Source organism: Prionailurus viverrinus, chromosome A3 (assembly GCF_022837055.1).
Source record: "Prionailurus viverrinus isolate Anna chromosome A3, UM_Priviv_1.0, whole genome shotgun sequence".
Classification (NCBI taxonomy): Eukaryota; Metazoa; Chordata; class Mammalia; order Carnivora; family Felidae; genus Prionailurus; species Prionailurus viverrinus.
This window is the reverse complement of record NC_062563.1, coordinates 120,442,701-120,456,669: the sequence shown is the minus strand read 5'-3', so window position 1 is coordinate 120,456,669 and position 13,969 is coordinate 120,442,701. Positions and strand designations below refer to the sequence as shown.

General features: G+C 51.3%; 1 protein-coding gene across 3 annotated transcripts in view; it reads right to left on the bottom strand.

Annotated features, from left to right (window-relative positions):
• Nucleotides 1–5,301, bottom strand: part of KIF3C (kinesin family member 3C) — a 63,952-nt gene extending 58,651 nt beyond the window's left edge. For all 3 annotated transcript variants that reach the window (XR_007151012.1, XR_007151011.1, XM_047853325.1), the window contains exon 1: nt 2,941–5,301. Coding sequence is in view for 1 of the 3 variants with exons in the window: in XM_047853325.1 (XP_047709281.1) it covers nt 2,941–4,497 (1,557 nt within the window). In the remaining 2 variants the exon portion in view is untranslated. The remainder of the gene's footprint in view (nt 1–2,940) is intronic.
• Between the last annotated feature and the right edge of the window lie 8,668 nt (nt 5,302–13,969).

Genomic DNA, 13,969 nt, shown 5'->3' with positions numbered 1-13,969 from the left:
GACGGCCCGGCAAGGAAAGAGTCAAGCTAACAACAAAGATGTCAATCCCGGAGATCACTGGACCCCTGCTTGGTAGACAGAAGCCACCCTGTGGCTGCTAATGCCCCTCCATTTATTTGGCTCTTTCAACGTATTTCAAATGCCCACCCACTAATGATCTCATTTAATCTTTGGCACAAGCCCGTGGAATAGGCAGGCCCGGGATTATCTCTACCTCGCTCCTCCCCTCTTCGCCCTGGTGATCCCTCAAAAGTCCTCAAATTGTTTCCTCCATCCCAGAAACATCCAACACTGAACCAGCCAGCGCCTTAGAGGTACGAGGAGCTTGGGGTGCTCTGTCCAGGCTCCACTTTGAGTTGCTTGTTGCTGTTTGTCCTGGGCTGGGTGTGATAAGAAGTCACAGGACATGGACTCATTCCCCTCCTGGAATTTCCCAGCCACCCCTCCCCCTCCACTAACGGCTGAAAGCCTGGCACATAATGACCGTTTCTCCCAGTCCCCAGGGAGATGTGTCAGATATGCGGGACTTCTCATTAGGCGAACGGAAACCTAAGGCCTAGAGAGGCGAAGGCCTTCGCCCTGAATCACACAGTGAGCAAACATGGAGGGACTGTGATGACTTGAGAAGAGCACAGGTCTGGGGGCATTAGGAGACCTGGGTCCCAGTCCTGGCTCCACTGCTTATCAGCTGAGGGCACAGAGAGAGTCACTCAACTTCCCCAGCCTTGGTTTTCCTAACTGTCAAATGGGAACAAGTAGTTCCCATCTCTTGGGGTTGCCTGAGGTGAAGATGTCAAAGAGTTACAGAAAAATGAATTTTTCTGATTATCAAGTAGCACAGGTAACATCAGGATGCTGCTGTCATGGAGAGGCCAGATCAAGCATAAAGAGTCTAGGATTTCCTTAACTTACCTGTGTGGCCCTGGGCAAGTCCAGGCCTCAGTTTCCCAAAGCCCCTGCCAGCATTAAGAAGGAGGGTTCTGTGGACCATGCCTTTAGAGCAAGAATTCTGGCGCTGGCTGCCCTGATCTCCTGACCATCCTATTATCTGTGCCCACACTGCCTGAGATCCAAGACTCTTACTGAGGGAGCCAGTCAGTTGCCAACAATGGGAGATCCCATTGTTCCCAGTGGGAAGAATCCACTGGATCCTTCACTCCAACCCCTCTACCCATTTCGTCAGGGCTGAAGTGTGTTTCTGCACCGTCTCAGCCTCCACGGCCTCCCAGCCTTAAGGGACATGAGGATGGAGAAGGGAAAGTAAGGGGTAAGGGGGCACTCTTGGTAATGAAACCAATGACAGACTCCTGCCCATGTAAGCTTTCCCAGTGGAAAGCACCAGACTGCCTGGATTCCCTTCCTCCTAGGGAGAGCTGAGTGTAACTATTCTGCCGTTAACATCTCGCTTCTCCCAGGATGGCCCCAAAGGTGCCGGGCCCCTGATCCGTTCTTTGAGGAAGCACCTCAGCAGAACCCTTGCTGAGCTCACGGAGGTGAATTAAATATTAAATATGCAAGGCCAGAGCCGCGGGTGCTGCAACACATTCCCATAAACACAGACAATGGCATACAGCTCATCTGCCCGTCTTGCAGCAGCTGCCGCTCTCCTTCCGCGGGCTGGGTTCCCTGATCCCCAGCCCACACTCTTGAGAGGGCATAAAAAATAGCAATGTTTTTTTCTCTCCAGCAAGTGAACCAGCAAGCGCATGGTTCCCTGTGTCCTTCCTCCAACCCCTAGTGCTGAGGAATCCAGGGACCCGGAAACACCTGGACCATTGAGTTGTGGCATCAGCAGCAGTGAAATTTAACAGGTCTGTGGCTGGCCTGGCAGGGACCTCTGTAGCTTAGCCCCACCTAGGGCCTGGTGGCCCCCATCGGGAAGGGAACAGCTCAGGAAGGCCCAGATAGCTCTCAGGGCAACGGGGTAACTAGCTCTTACTGGGACCAGGACGAGGCCTGGGTGTGGGGGCCAGTTTGCTTCTCAGGTTGGAAGAGGTTCAGAGATCGCCGAGACCACCTCGGTTTTACCAAAAGGGAAACTGAGGTTTGAGAAAAGGAGGAAGCAACTTATACAAGGTCACTTAATGAGCTATAGAATAGCTAGGCCTAGTCTCCAGGGCTCCAGGGTAGAGCCCAGTGCTCTCTCGTCCCCTCTCTGTGATCCCTGAATCTCCCTCCTGATGCTACCAAGGACCAGGCTCTGCACTGCATGGCTCCTGTGGACTGCTTTCATGGGAAGCTGGATCCATCCCTAGTGCTACCTTGCCATCCAAGTACCGAAAGAGCCCGAGGTCCAGGCATTCCAGCTCAGCTCTGCCATTTTGTAGGATGGAACCTTGGTCATGTCACCTCTCTGAGACTTACTTAGTTCCTTGCCTGTACGGTGGGGATTTAAGAACCAGGACCCTGGATGGCTCCTGTAAGGCTCAAAGGAGATCGCGTTTGTGGGGCATTTGGTCAACCGGGAAGTGCTGTCCGAATGTCAGATATGGTTAAAATGGTGTGAGGTGTGAAGGTGCTGCAGAGGGAGGAGGTCCCAGGGGAGGAGGCTGTGCAAGACAATCCACACCCAAACGAGGCTGACCTGGTCGTCCCGTGGACCCGACTGACACAGACGGCACCAGCAGAGATGGACAGGCAGTAGGTGAGACCAGCTCAGGTTCACTGGCTTGAAAGATCACCTGCCTGCTTTGCTTCGTGTGTGTATGCGTGTGAGTTTGTCTGTCCTCCTAGGCGCTCCTGGAAGGTTCTGCCTGGCAGCCGGGAATCACAGGAATTTGCCTGGCTGCTCCAGGGGAGCATCTGGCAAGAGGGCAGTGTGTGGCGCTGAGGGAGGACACCTTGCTTCACTCAGGTTAGGGCACAGACCCTCAAAGAAACGCCTGTCACCCAGATCCCTCTGGGGACCTCTGGAGTACCCCTGCTCTCTGGGGCCCTTACCTTGTACTTGGCTGCGAGCAGCTCTGTGGCCTGCTGCTCCCGCCTTAGGTCTTCCAGCATCTTCTCCTTTTCCTCCAGCAGCTTCTGCTTCTCCTCGCTCACGAGGCTGCGGTCATCCTGGATGGCCGCCTTCTCTTCCTCCAGACGCTCCTTCTGTTCCTGCAGGTAATTCTCCATGTTCTTATCCAAGGCTGACTCCAGAGTAGGCTGGGGCGGGCGGTGGTTGTTGTTGTTGCCATCCTCCTCTTCAGCCACCCAGGCCTCTATCACTGGCCCCTCAGGGTACCCGGCTGGGGCTGACACAGCCTTCTTCCTGCGGCTGCTCTTCCTCCGGAGCCGCTTTCCCAGCATCCCCTTCTTCTCCAGCTGGGCCTTCAGGCGGGCGATCTCCTCCTGAAATTCCCGCAGCAGAGTGTCCTTGGGGTCCTCATTCACCCGGGGCTTGTTCTTGATGTTCTTGGCCCTGTTGGCAAAGCGCAGGGTGGAGAGGCTCTCGTCGTAACTGTGAGAAGCTGGCCCCAGGGTGGCCACCATGATGGTCTTGGCGTTCCCCCCCAGAGAGTCCTGGAGCAGCCGGGTCAGCTTGGAGTCCCGGTAAGGGATGTGAGTGCTCCTGTTCCCCGCCAGAGCAGCGATCACGTTGCCCAGGGCAGACAGTGAGAGGTTGATTTTGGAGGCTTCCTTAGGCCTCTCTCCACCTCCACCACCACCACCACCACCACCACCACCACCACCACCACCGCCACTCCCCGTGGACTGCGTGACCGTCCCTCCGGCTGTGTTGGGGCCTGCCTTGTTCTGCCTCTCACTGCCAGCCAGGTCCACCAGGTTGAGCTTGCCCACACGGATGTGGTCCTGACCATCTGAGCCTCGCTCACTGCACTCCACCGTGATGACGAAGATGGCATGGGAGCGGGAGCTGACCTCATTCATGTGAGTGCTGCCCACTGCCCGGGTCTGGTTCCCCAGGTTCATCACGTGCTCAATCTCCTTGACATTCTTGGTGACGAAGGAGGAGAGGTCCTTGATGTAGACGCCGGTCTCCGGGTTCTCCTTCAGTTCTAGCCTCTTGCCAGGCTCCTTGGAGAGCAGGTCTCGAATCTCCTCCTGGTAGATCTCCAGGTAGGAGGCCCGGACCAGGTACTGCTGGTTCTGGGAGCGAGAGATGTGGGTGAAGATATGCTCAAAGGCATTGGGGATGACCCCGCGCAGCTCGGGCTCCACCCAGGTCCCCTGCATGGTGTAGGTCTTGCCAGTGCCCGTCTGGCCGTAGGCAAACACCGTGCCATTGAAACCCTGAAGCACCGAGTCTACCAGGGGCCTCACGGTTTCATCATACAAGTCCGCCTGCTTGGAGCTGGCATCGTACACGGCATCAAAGGTGAAGGACTTGGGCAGCTCCCCTGGGGCAGCGCGGGGGTTCCGCAGGGTCACCTGGCCCAGTTTCACGTCCATGGTCAGGATCTGCTCGTGACCAGCAGCCTCCTCCTTCCGGCTGAGGGGGCGGCACCGGGCCACCACCTTTAGGGCCTCGCTGGCCTTGGTTTTACTGGCCATCTTGCTGCTCTGTCCTTCCTGCCCCCAGGGCCCCTCCGCAGCCTGGGCAGTCCTGCTGTCCTCTCTAGGTCCGGATCAGCGGGGCCGGCCCAGCCCCCAGGCGCCGCTCTTCAATCCGCATGCAGCCTCCTAGGGTGGGGATGCTGGGAGGTGGCCCCGCCGCTGCTGCAGTCCGGGCCTCCACCGCTCTCCGGTCCTCGCTGCACCGGCCGGGCAGGGAGAATTAGGCAGAATCCCCGGGCAGCCGCGGGAGCCGCACCGGCCGAATGGCAGTGCCCGGAACCCGCCCCATGCTGGGGCAGAGGGAGCGCTGCCGTAAACAGCTACGGCAACAATGAGATAAAGGAAGAGGAAAATGGGATGGGGGTGGGCGGCGAAGCTGTCTTCTCCTCCTCCTCCTCTTCTAGGGATCCATGGCGGGGGCTGCTGGTCCTGGGCGGCCGGGGGTCCCGGCCCTCCCGAGGGCAGAGGCTCACCTGGGGTCCTCCCCCCGCGCTGGGGGATCATTCATTGCAGCCAGCGCGGCTGCCGCTGCCCCTGCCTCCACCTTCCCCGCCGCTGCCACCGGAGAATGAGAGAGAAAAACAGAAGGGGATGGGGCGGAGCAGCCGCGGCGAGAGTGATGTTGCCGCCGCGCTGCGGCCCCAGCTAAGCCGCCCGGCTGGGGTGGGGCAAGGGGCGGGGCCGCGGGGCGGGAGGCGCGAGCCCGGCGCGGCCGGAGCGCGGGGGACAGGGGTGCATCGCCCGCCCGCACCCCCGCGGACCCCTCCGGAATGACAGGCTCGGGTGCCGACCCAGGTCCCGCGCCCACCAGGCGGGTGCGGCGCAGGCACCGCCCGCCGTCACCCCACTGGGCCCGAGCATGCTGGGAATTGTAGTCCTGCCTTTGTTAACCGGGTTCTGGCAGGTTGCTGATGCCTTCTGGCGTCCGGGAGGCCCCTCCCTCTCTGGCTTGCAACCTACGGAGTGACTGCTGAGGTTGCAGCCTACCTGGCGGGGACGGGGCGGGGGGTATCCACCACCCACACTTGTTCCCTCCACAGGTACCATCCTCCATCATTCCACTGCTCCTGCCTTTCTGCCTGCAGACGCGTATAGCTCACCCCTCCCCTTCAGAGTGGTGCCAGGCACCTTGACTCCTAAACGTTTCCTGACTCTGTCGTTCCTTTACCCTAGCCTGATTTACTTCTGGCCTTCCTCTTGTCTCCTGGAACCACCTTGCAGCCGATTCTCTCCTCACGTGTTCTCTGCACATGCGCCCAGGTCCCCTTCTCGCCTCTTCCACTAGCCTTCCATATTGTCTACAAGCCCCACCATCTTCTGATACAGGTCTACCTTCCGAGCCTCACCTCCAGGTACACTGTGTTCCAGACATCCATTCCTTCAAACAGTGCCTGCTGAGCCCCAGGCCCCATTCTAGGAGCTGCACCTTCTTGTCCTCAAGGAGCTCACATTCTAAGAACCATGTTTTGTGTTCTTAACTGGATGTGCTGTGTTGCATCTTTGTGCCTTTGCCCAGAGGGTGCTGTCACCCTTTCACATTTGGGACTGCCATTTGGGCAGTTCAGGCACCTCCTCCTCTGGGAAGCCTTCCTTGATCAGTTTCTTTTCCAGAGCAGAAAGAGACAGAATTTGCATAAAACAAAGCTTGAACTCAAATTGCACCTTTTTTTTAAAGTTTATTTCTTTGCTTTGAAAGAGAGAGAGAGCAAGCAGGGGAGGGGCACAGAGAGAGGGAGAGAGAGAATCCCAAGCAGGCTCCATGCTGTCAGCACAGAGCCTGATGCAGGGCTCAGTCCTACAAACCAGGAGATCATGACCTGAGCCAAAATCAAGAACTGGACCTCAACTGACTGAGCCCCCCAGGAACCCCTCAACTTGCACTTCTGGTCTCCATCCAACTGTGTGACTTTGGGCAGTCACTTACCTTGCTCTAGCTTCAGCTTCCTCATCTGTTTAAACAATTGGAGTGGCGAGCCAGGGGCAGGGGTGAATAATACTCTATGGAGTAGTTGCAAGGCTCAAATGAAACAGTGAAAAACTATTGTGCCAGTGAGAAGACTTTTTTTTTTTTAAGAGTTTATTTTTAAGTAATCCCTACACCCAGCATGGGGCTTGAACTCACAATCCTGAGATCAAGAGTCATGCTCCGCCCACTGAGCCAGCCACATGTCCCTGAGAAGACTTATTTTTAGGCAAGCCCTTAATAGATGCTTGTGGCCTAGCTTGGTTGCCCTACAGCTCTTGCTGTCTTGAGTACCCTGGATAGACTAGGTCTGTGTTTAGTGTTCCTCTTTAGGGGTCTTCGTATTTTTCCTCTAGGATACAAATCAGTATAATTTCTCAAGTCCAAGGACCAAGCTAGTGCCCTACCCATATTCCCACTCTGCAGAGAGCAGTTGAATCTGTGGACTGAGCCCAAGTTGTCCTTTCTCTCTGAGATCCAGATTGAGGAGATAGTGTTATCTGGACCTTCATGGCCCTTCTTCACAGAGGCACCAGCAGAATCTTTGCACAAAACATTTCCAATGATGCTATTCTTGGGAGGACCTAATTGTTTAGTTCTTCACCTCCTCCCCATCTTCAAATCCCCGGGACCTTGATGTCAGCTCGACGGGAAGCTTGAGGCTTAGCTGTTGGCTCACCTACTTGTGAAGTCTCCTGGCTTTCCTCGGCCCTCTCTTTGATCAAGCTCTACTGCTTATGATTAACTTGGCTTTTGGACCAATTACTGGGTGGGGTTTTGGCTTTGTAGACTAACCTCTCTTGGCTCTGGCAACCTGACTTCTGGATGGAGCAACCATTTGGCTCTTGAACTATTTTCTTGTTGCGCTTGGCTTTGGTTTTTGGACTACTCTTTCTCTGCTTTGGCTAACTCACCTGACACTACATCTCTGCTGGATAAGAGGGATTCTGGCCCTGTTCTTCCCACGTGACACTGCCACCTGGCCAGGCACTTGCTCAGATCCTCGGCTATGGGAGGGGGCCTGGAATCCCAACGCCTACAAGATGTGTGATCCTGAGTAAATCATTCAGCTTCTCCGAACAGCTATTTTCCCAGTGGGAAAAGTGAAGATAAGAATGTTTCCATTACTCACAGGGTTGACATGAGTTTTGAGAGAGACGATGTGAAAACTCCCTGGATGTAGAAGACATTAAAAAAAAAAAATAGTAGTTTTCCTTCCTTTTGTCCTTTGTAGTCAACGGTGTTCACATCCTGTGTTTCCCTTTTCATCATCTTCTCCAGCCGTTCTTCCTTCCCTCTCCCTGTTCCACACTCAAGTCTCTAGTCATTTGGGTTTTGTTGAAGTTTTCCAAACACACCGTAAATTTTCAGGCCTCCATGCCTTTGCTCACGCTGCATCTCTGCCTGAAATGTTCTCCTAACCGTCCCTGTCTACACCACCTCACTTTGTATTCGTTCCGCAACTCAATATGGCTTCTACTACCACTGTTCCATAGAGATTTCTCTTACCAAGGATATCAGGAGCCCCGAGGTGCCAATTCTAGTGGACCCCTTTCAATAGGAGCATTTGGCATAACCCACCTCATCCTTCTTTAGCAAACTCTCACTCACTTCCTGTGGTTTTCATGACCCTACACTTTTCTGGTTTTCCTCCTACAGCTCTCACGGGTTTTTGGTGGCTCAGTTCAGTCTCCCTGACCGGTTGACCTCATTCAACTCCAACATTAAATGGTGTTCACTAAGGTTTGATCCTAAGCCCCCTTTTACTTTCCATGTCACCCTATAATGATCACCGTAGTTCCTTGCTTCAGTTCATGTCTAAGTGATTCTTAAATTGGTATTCCAGTTCTGCCTTCTCTGAGCTCCAAATCCATGTATCCAATTCTTTAATGGACATAGCCACTTGGATGGCTCCCATGTGCTGGAAATTCTACTTGTTCACACTGAACTCATCATTCTCCCTTCCAAACTTTGTCCTCCAAGAATGGTCTCTAGCTCTGTAAATGGCTCTTCCCCCACCCACAATGTATCCTTCCAAACACTAAATCCTGTCAACTCAACTTCCTTAACATTTGTCAGATCTACGGACTTCTTCTCCCCTTCCACAGTCAATCTCATGACCCAAGCCACCATCTTCTCTGGCCTGGTGCCCCACAGTAGCCTCCAGTCTGGTCTCCTTAGGTCTTCTCTTGCCTCTACCCGTCCATTCTGTACAAGTAATCCTACAAGTAATTAAAAAGACATGTCCGATCATGTCTCCCCATGCTTAAAATGTTTCGATGTTCTTCATTGCTCTTGAATTGAAGTCCAAATCATGAATGTAGCCTCCAAAGACCTATGCAGTCTGCTACCTGCCATATCTCCTGTCACATCTCATGCCACTCTTCACCTTGCTTCCTGTAAAGACCACAGGGCCTTTGCATAGGGCCTGTTTCTGCAACCTAGAACATTTATCCTAATCATCTTTACCTAGATACCTGCTCTTCATTCTTCAACTCTCAGCTTGAATGTCAATTCCAATGGGTGTATTTCTTGACTTTCTCACCTAGTTTATACCCCTTTGTAATATGTTCTCTCTGTTCCTGTATTTTTTTTCATAAAACTTAGCATAATTGTAATTAAATATTTGCCCTCCTTTGTTGTTCTGTGAAGATATAACATCTCTGTTTGGCTCATTTTTTAAAAAGTAAACGCTACACCCAATGTGGGGTTTGAACTCATGCCCCCAAGATTGAGAGTTGCTTGTTCTACTGACTGAGTCAGCCAGGTGCCTGTTTTGTCACTCTTGTATCCACAATGACTAGTCCAATTCCTGGCACATAGCATGTGCTCAACAAATATTTTAAAAAAAATTTTAAGGTTAATTTATTAATTTTGAGATAGACAGAGAGAGAACAAGTGGGGAGGAGCGGAGAGGGAGAGAGAGAATCCCAAGCAGGCTCTGCACTGTCAGCACAGAGCCCGTGTGCGGCTGGAACCCACGAACCATGAGATCATGACCTGAGCTGAAATCAAGAGTCGGATGCTTAACTGCCTGAGCCACCCAGGTGCTTCAATAAATATTTTTATAAATAAACAGAAAAAGTGAAAGTCCTGTATGAACATCACCTTTTCTGGGAAGACTTCTTTGACTCTCCTAATTCTATCTATTCTAATTAATCGCTCCTTTCCTCATAATTCCATAGCTCATTGTTTAATTAGCCTTAGAGAACTCATCACCGGTTCCCTTGTATGGGTTATGGTTAACTGAGTCTGTCTCCCTCCCCATAATGTGTGCCCCCTGAGGACAGGAGCTATGCTCTTTGCTTCTGTGTCTCCTTTCCCCATACCTAGCATGATACTGTATACACGTTAGGTAATCAAAATCGGTTGTTAAGCAAATGAATGAATGAATGTTCCAAGACCTTCAGGGCAAGGAAATGGGGAGGCAAGACCAAGAAGTGGTGGTAAAAAAAAAAAAAAAAATTATATTTGTAGAATGATTTACGGTTAAGAAGGCATTATCACATGTATTTCTCACTTAATTGTCACATCAACCCCAGAAAAGGGGCAGATATTAATATCCCCATAAAAAGGAGGACTCCAGGGCGCCTGGTGGTTTAGTCTGCTAGGTGTCCAACTCTTGATTTCGGCTCAGGTCATGATCTCACAGTTTGTGAGATTAAGCCCTGCATCAGGCTCTGCACTGTCTCTTCCTCTCTCTCTCTGCCTCTCTCTCTCTGTGTCTCTCAAAATAAATAAATACACTCAAAAAAAAAAAAAGGACTCCAAGTTTCAGGCTAATTGACCAGGGAAGGACATCCTACCATCAAGTGGCACAGTCAGTTTTCAGACTCCAAACCTTCAACTCTGGTGGTCTTTCTCCTATGCCACAAGAAGAGCTTGTTGTGGATATGGCAGAATGGTAGTTTCTCAGTCCTGGTTTGAATGACAGTTCCATAGATGTCCAGATTCATCATTGGCTTGGTGGGAGGAAGAAATTCCCCTCACTGCATTTTCTGTGACAATGACAGTTCTTCTTTCCCAGAGGATGCCCATACAGGCATCTTCTTCTAATGTGGTCCCAGTAACAGTCAAGATGAGGTTATATCAAGAAGAGTTAGGTCTTTAGCAATCCTGAGGCCTACAAATTTTCCCTTGTTCTTCAAGACTTGGGATTACCCTGCAAAACCAAATTCTGCCAGCAGAGGGAGACATGACCATGTGACAGAATCACTGGCTGAGCTCCAAATCTCTGGGCTGTCCATCGCTGTGAGATTATCTAACTCAAGAGTCCCACCCCCCCCCCCCAATCCCCTCCCCGGGCCGATGCTGTGTCCACGTCCAGCTTACTCGCAGCTCTTCTTTTCCCAATAGTTTATTTTCTCCTTTCTCTGCTGTATTTTCTGGTAGATGGGAGTTGAGTCCACTCTCCACCCTTTCCCCCCAAAATACAGAAAAATCTGAAATATTAAAAATCCGAACATCGCGGGGCGCCTGGGTGGCTTAGTCGGTTAAGTGTCGGACTTTGGCTCGGGTCATGATCTCGTGGTTCCCGAGTTGCAGCCCCGCATGGGGCTCCGTGCTGACAGCTCAGAGCCTGGATCCTGTGTCAGATTCTGTGTCTCCCTCTCTCTCTGCCTCTCCCCCACTCAAACTCTGTCTCTCAAAAATAAACGAACATTAAAAAAAAATCTGAATATTGAAAAAGCACTGTCCTCAGTAGCTACTGTTTATTGAGCACCTGATAGGTGGATTACAGACGTTTTATCTAACTTTCACATTAATCCAGGTGGTACCTGGCAGTCCTGGGACTTATGTCAAATGTCCCCAACTCTATCAACCCGTCCTGGGCCCGGTGTCTCAGCTCTTTTTTTTTTTTTTTTTAACCTTTATTTATTTTTGAGACAGAGAGAGACAGAGCATGAACGGGGGAGGGTCAGAGAGAGGGAGAGACAGAATCTGAAACAGGCTCCAGGCTCTGAGCTGTCAGCACAGAGCCCGACGCGGGGCTTGAAATCACTGACAGTGAGATCATGACCTGAGACGAAGTCGGCCGCTTAACCAACTGAGCCACCCAGGTGCCCCTGGAGTCTCAGCTCTTAACATGCCCCCTCTTTCAACTCCCATGTCAACTCCTGCCTCCCCAGGAAACACTTTCCTGCCTTCTCCAGGCCTCGGTGTCTCTTTCTTTTCTTATCTCCTGTGGCCATTTGCACTATGTGCAATTAGCATCAACTTTTTAAATGGTGTCCCCCATCCATCAACGGAAATATTCTGTCTCCCCAACTGGATGTCTTCTACTTCCCCATACTTGAATTTCTCATTACAGAAATACTTTTAAGAACACGTATTTTTTTTTTTTAAGATCTTATTTTATTTTAAATTTTTTAATGTTTATTTATTTATTTTGAGAATGAGAGTGCGCATGAGCAGGGGAGAGGCAGAGATGGAGGGACAGAATTCCAAGCATGCTCCGTGCCATCAGCCCGAGGCAGGGCTCAAACCCACAAACCGTGAGATCATCACCTGAGCTAAAACCTAGAGTCGGACACTTGGCCGGCTGAACCACTCAGGCGCCCCTAAAGATTTTATTTTTAAGTACTCTCTACATCCAACATGGGGCCAGAATTCACAACCCAGATATCAAGGGTCGCATGCCCCACCAACGGAGCCAGCCAGGTGCCCCAAGAACACATTTTGAAGAGTTTTGACCGTACTGTCTATAGAATTGTGTATCCTAATTAAAAAAATATATATCATACACATTACTGACCTTTTCTGCTTACTCTCCATGCAGTCCATCCACAAATCCATCCACAAATCCGGTCTGGGTTCTCCCTATAAAATTTACCAGCTCTGACTCCGACACCCTGCGTGCCCCCATCACCCCCGCCCTGGTCCATGCCACCTTTATCTCGTGCCCAGACATCACAGTAACAGGAATCCCTGCTTCAGCTTCCCTACTTCCCTTCTCCATAGAACAGTCGGTCTCTTCCTTCCAAACTAGAAATCGAATCATAGCACTGCCCGCTCTCAGGCTTCCAGCGGCCTCTTGTCACTCTCGGAATAAAATCCAAAGTCCCTCACCCGGGCGTGTGGGACTTCCGTGGTCGGTCCTTGGTTACCTCTCGTCTCGTGTGCTCGTCCTCTCCCCTTGTTACACTCTGACTGGATAACGCTGGCCTCCTTGTTCTGCAGTCCCGCCAAGCACATTCCAGACTTAGGGCCTGTGCCCTTGTTCTTTTCACGGCCTGCGGACCGGTCCTCCCATGGCTGTGCACAGCCTCTCTCCTCCACTTCATGGGAATGTGAGCACCGTGACAGAATTTGTCTGCTTGTTTAAAATTTTTTTTTAATGTTTATTTAGTTGAGAGAGAGACGGAGAGGCAGAGACAGAGTATGAGCAGGGGAGGGGCAGAGAGAGGGAGACACAGAATCCGAAGCAGGCTCCAGGCTCTGAGCCGTCAGCACAGAGCCCGACGCGAGGCTTGAGCTCAGGAGCCATGAGCTCATGACCTGAGCTGAAGTTGGAAGCTCGACCGACTGAGCCACCCAAGCCCCCCGACCCCGACAGATTTTGATTCCCCATCCCCGTGCCTACAAGTATGCCTGGTTCATCAAAGCCCCTGGGAAACATTTGCTTAATAAATAAATGAGTGAACGCAGTCATTAATAGCCTTAAAATCATCATTTTGAACGGCTGCTTAGCTTAATGTAAACTGGTCTTTACTGTGAAATGTTAGGTTGAACCCTATGAAACTGCCGTTTTGTAGATTAAAAATGGTTGATATTGGCAATTTCACATAGTTTAGTCGAATAAAACACACTCAGAAAGTTGCATTACATGAACACACCACTTGAAGAATTATTATAAACCAACATCCCTGTACCAAACACCCAGGCTAAACCCAGGACATTGCCGGCATCCCAGAAGTCCCCTGCGGGACCATTTGCAACCACATTTCTCTCCCTCCTCTCTAAGGTAACCACTCCTGATTTTTATGATAGTCACTTACTTGCTTCTCTTTGTCCTTTTACCATCTAAAGAGTATGGTTTTGGGGCGCCTGGGGGGCTCGGTTGGTTGGGCGTCCAACTCTCGATTTCGGCTCAGGTCATGATCTCACAGTTCCTGAGTTTGAGCCGCAAGTCGGACTCTGTACTGACAGAGCCGCATGAACCTTCTCTCTCTCTCTGCTCCTCCCCATCATGCACGCTCTCTCTGTCAAAATAAATAAGTGAATTAAACAAAACAAAACAAAACAAAACAAAGAGAACAGGTTTGTTTTGCCCATTTTTTTAAAGTAAACTCTATGCCCAGTGTGGGGCTTGGACACATGACCCCAAGACCAAGAGTCATGTCCTCTACTGACTGAGCCAGCCAGGCGCCCCAGTTTTGCCCATTTTGGGGTTTTATGGAACTCGTGCAGTGTGTGTTCTTTTGTATCTGGCTTTTTTCTTTTTTCGTTTATTTCATAGACTCATCCATGCTGTTGGTCTGTTGTGTGGAGGGTTATTACCCTATA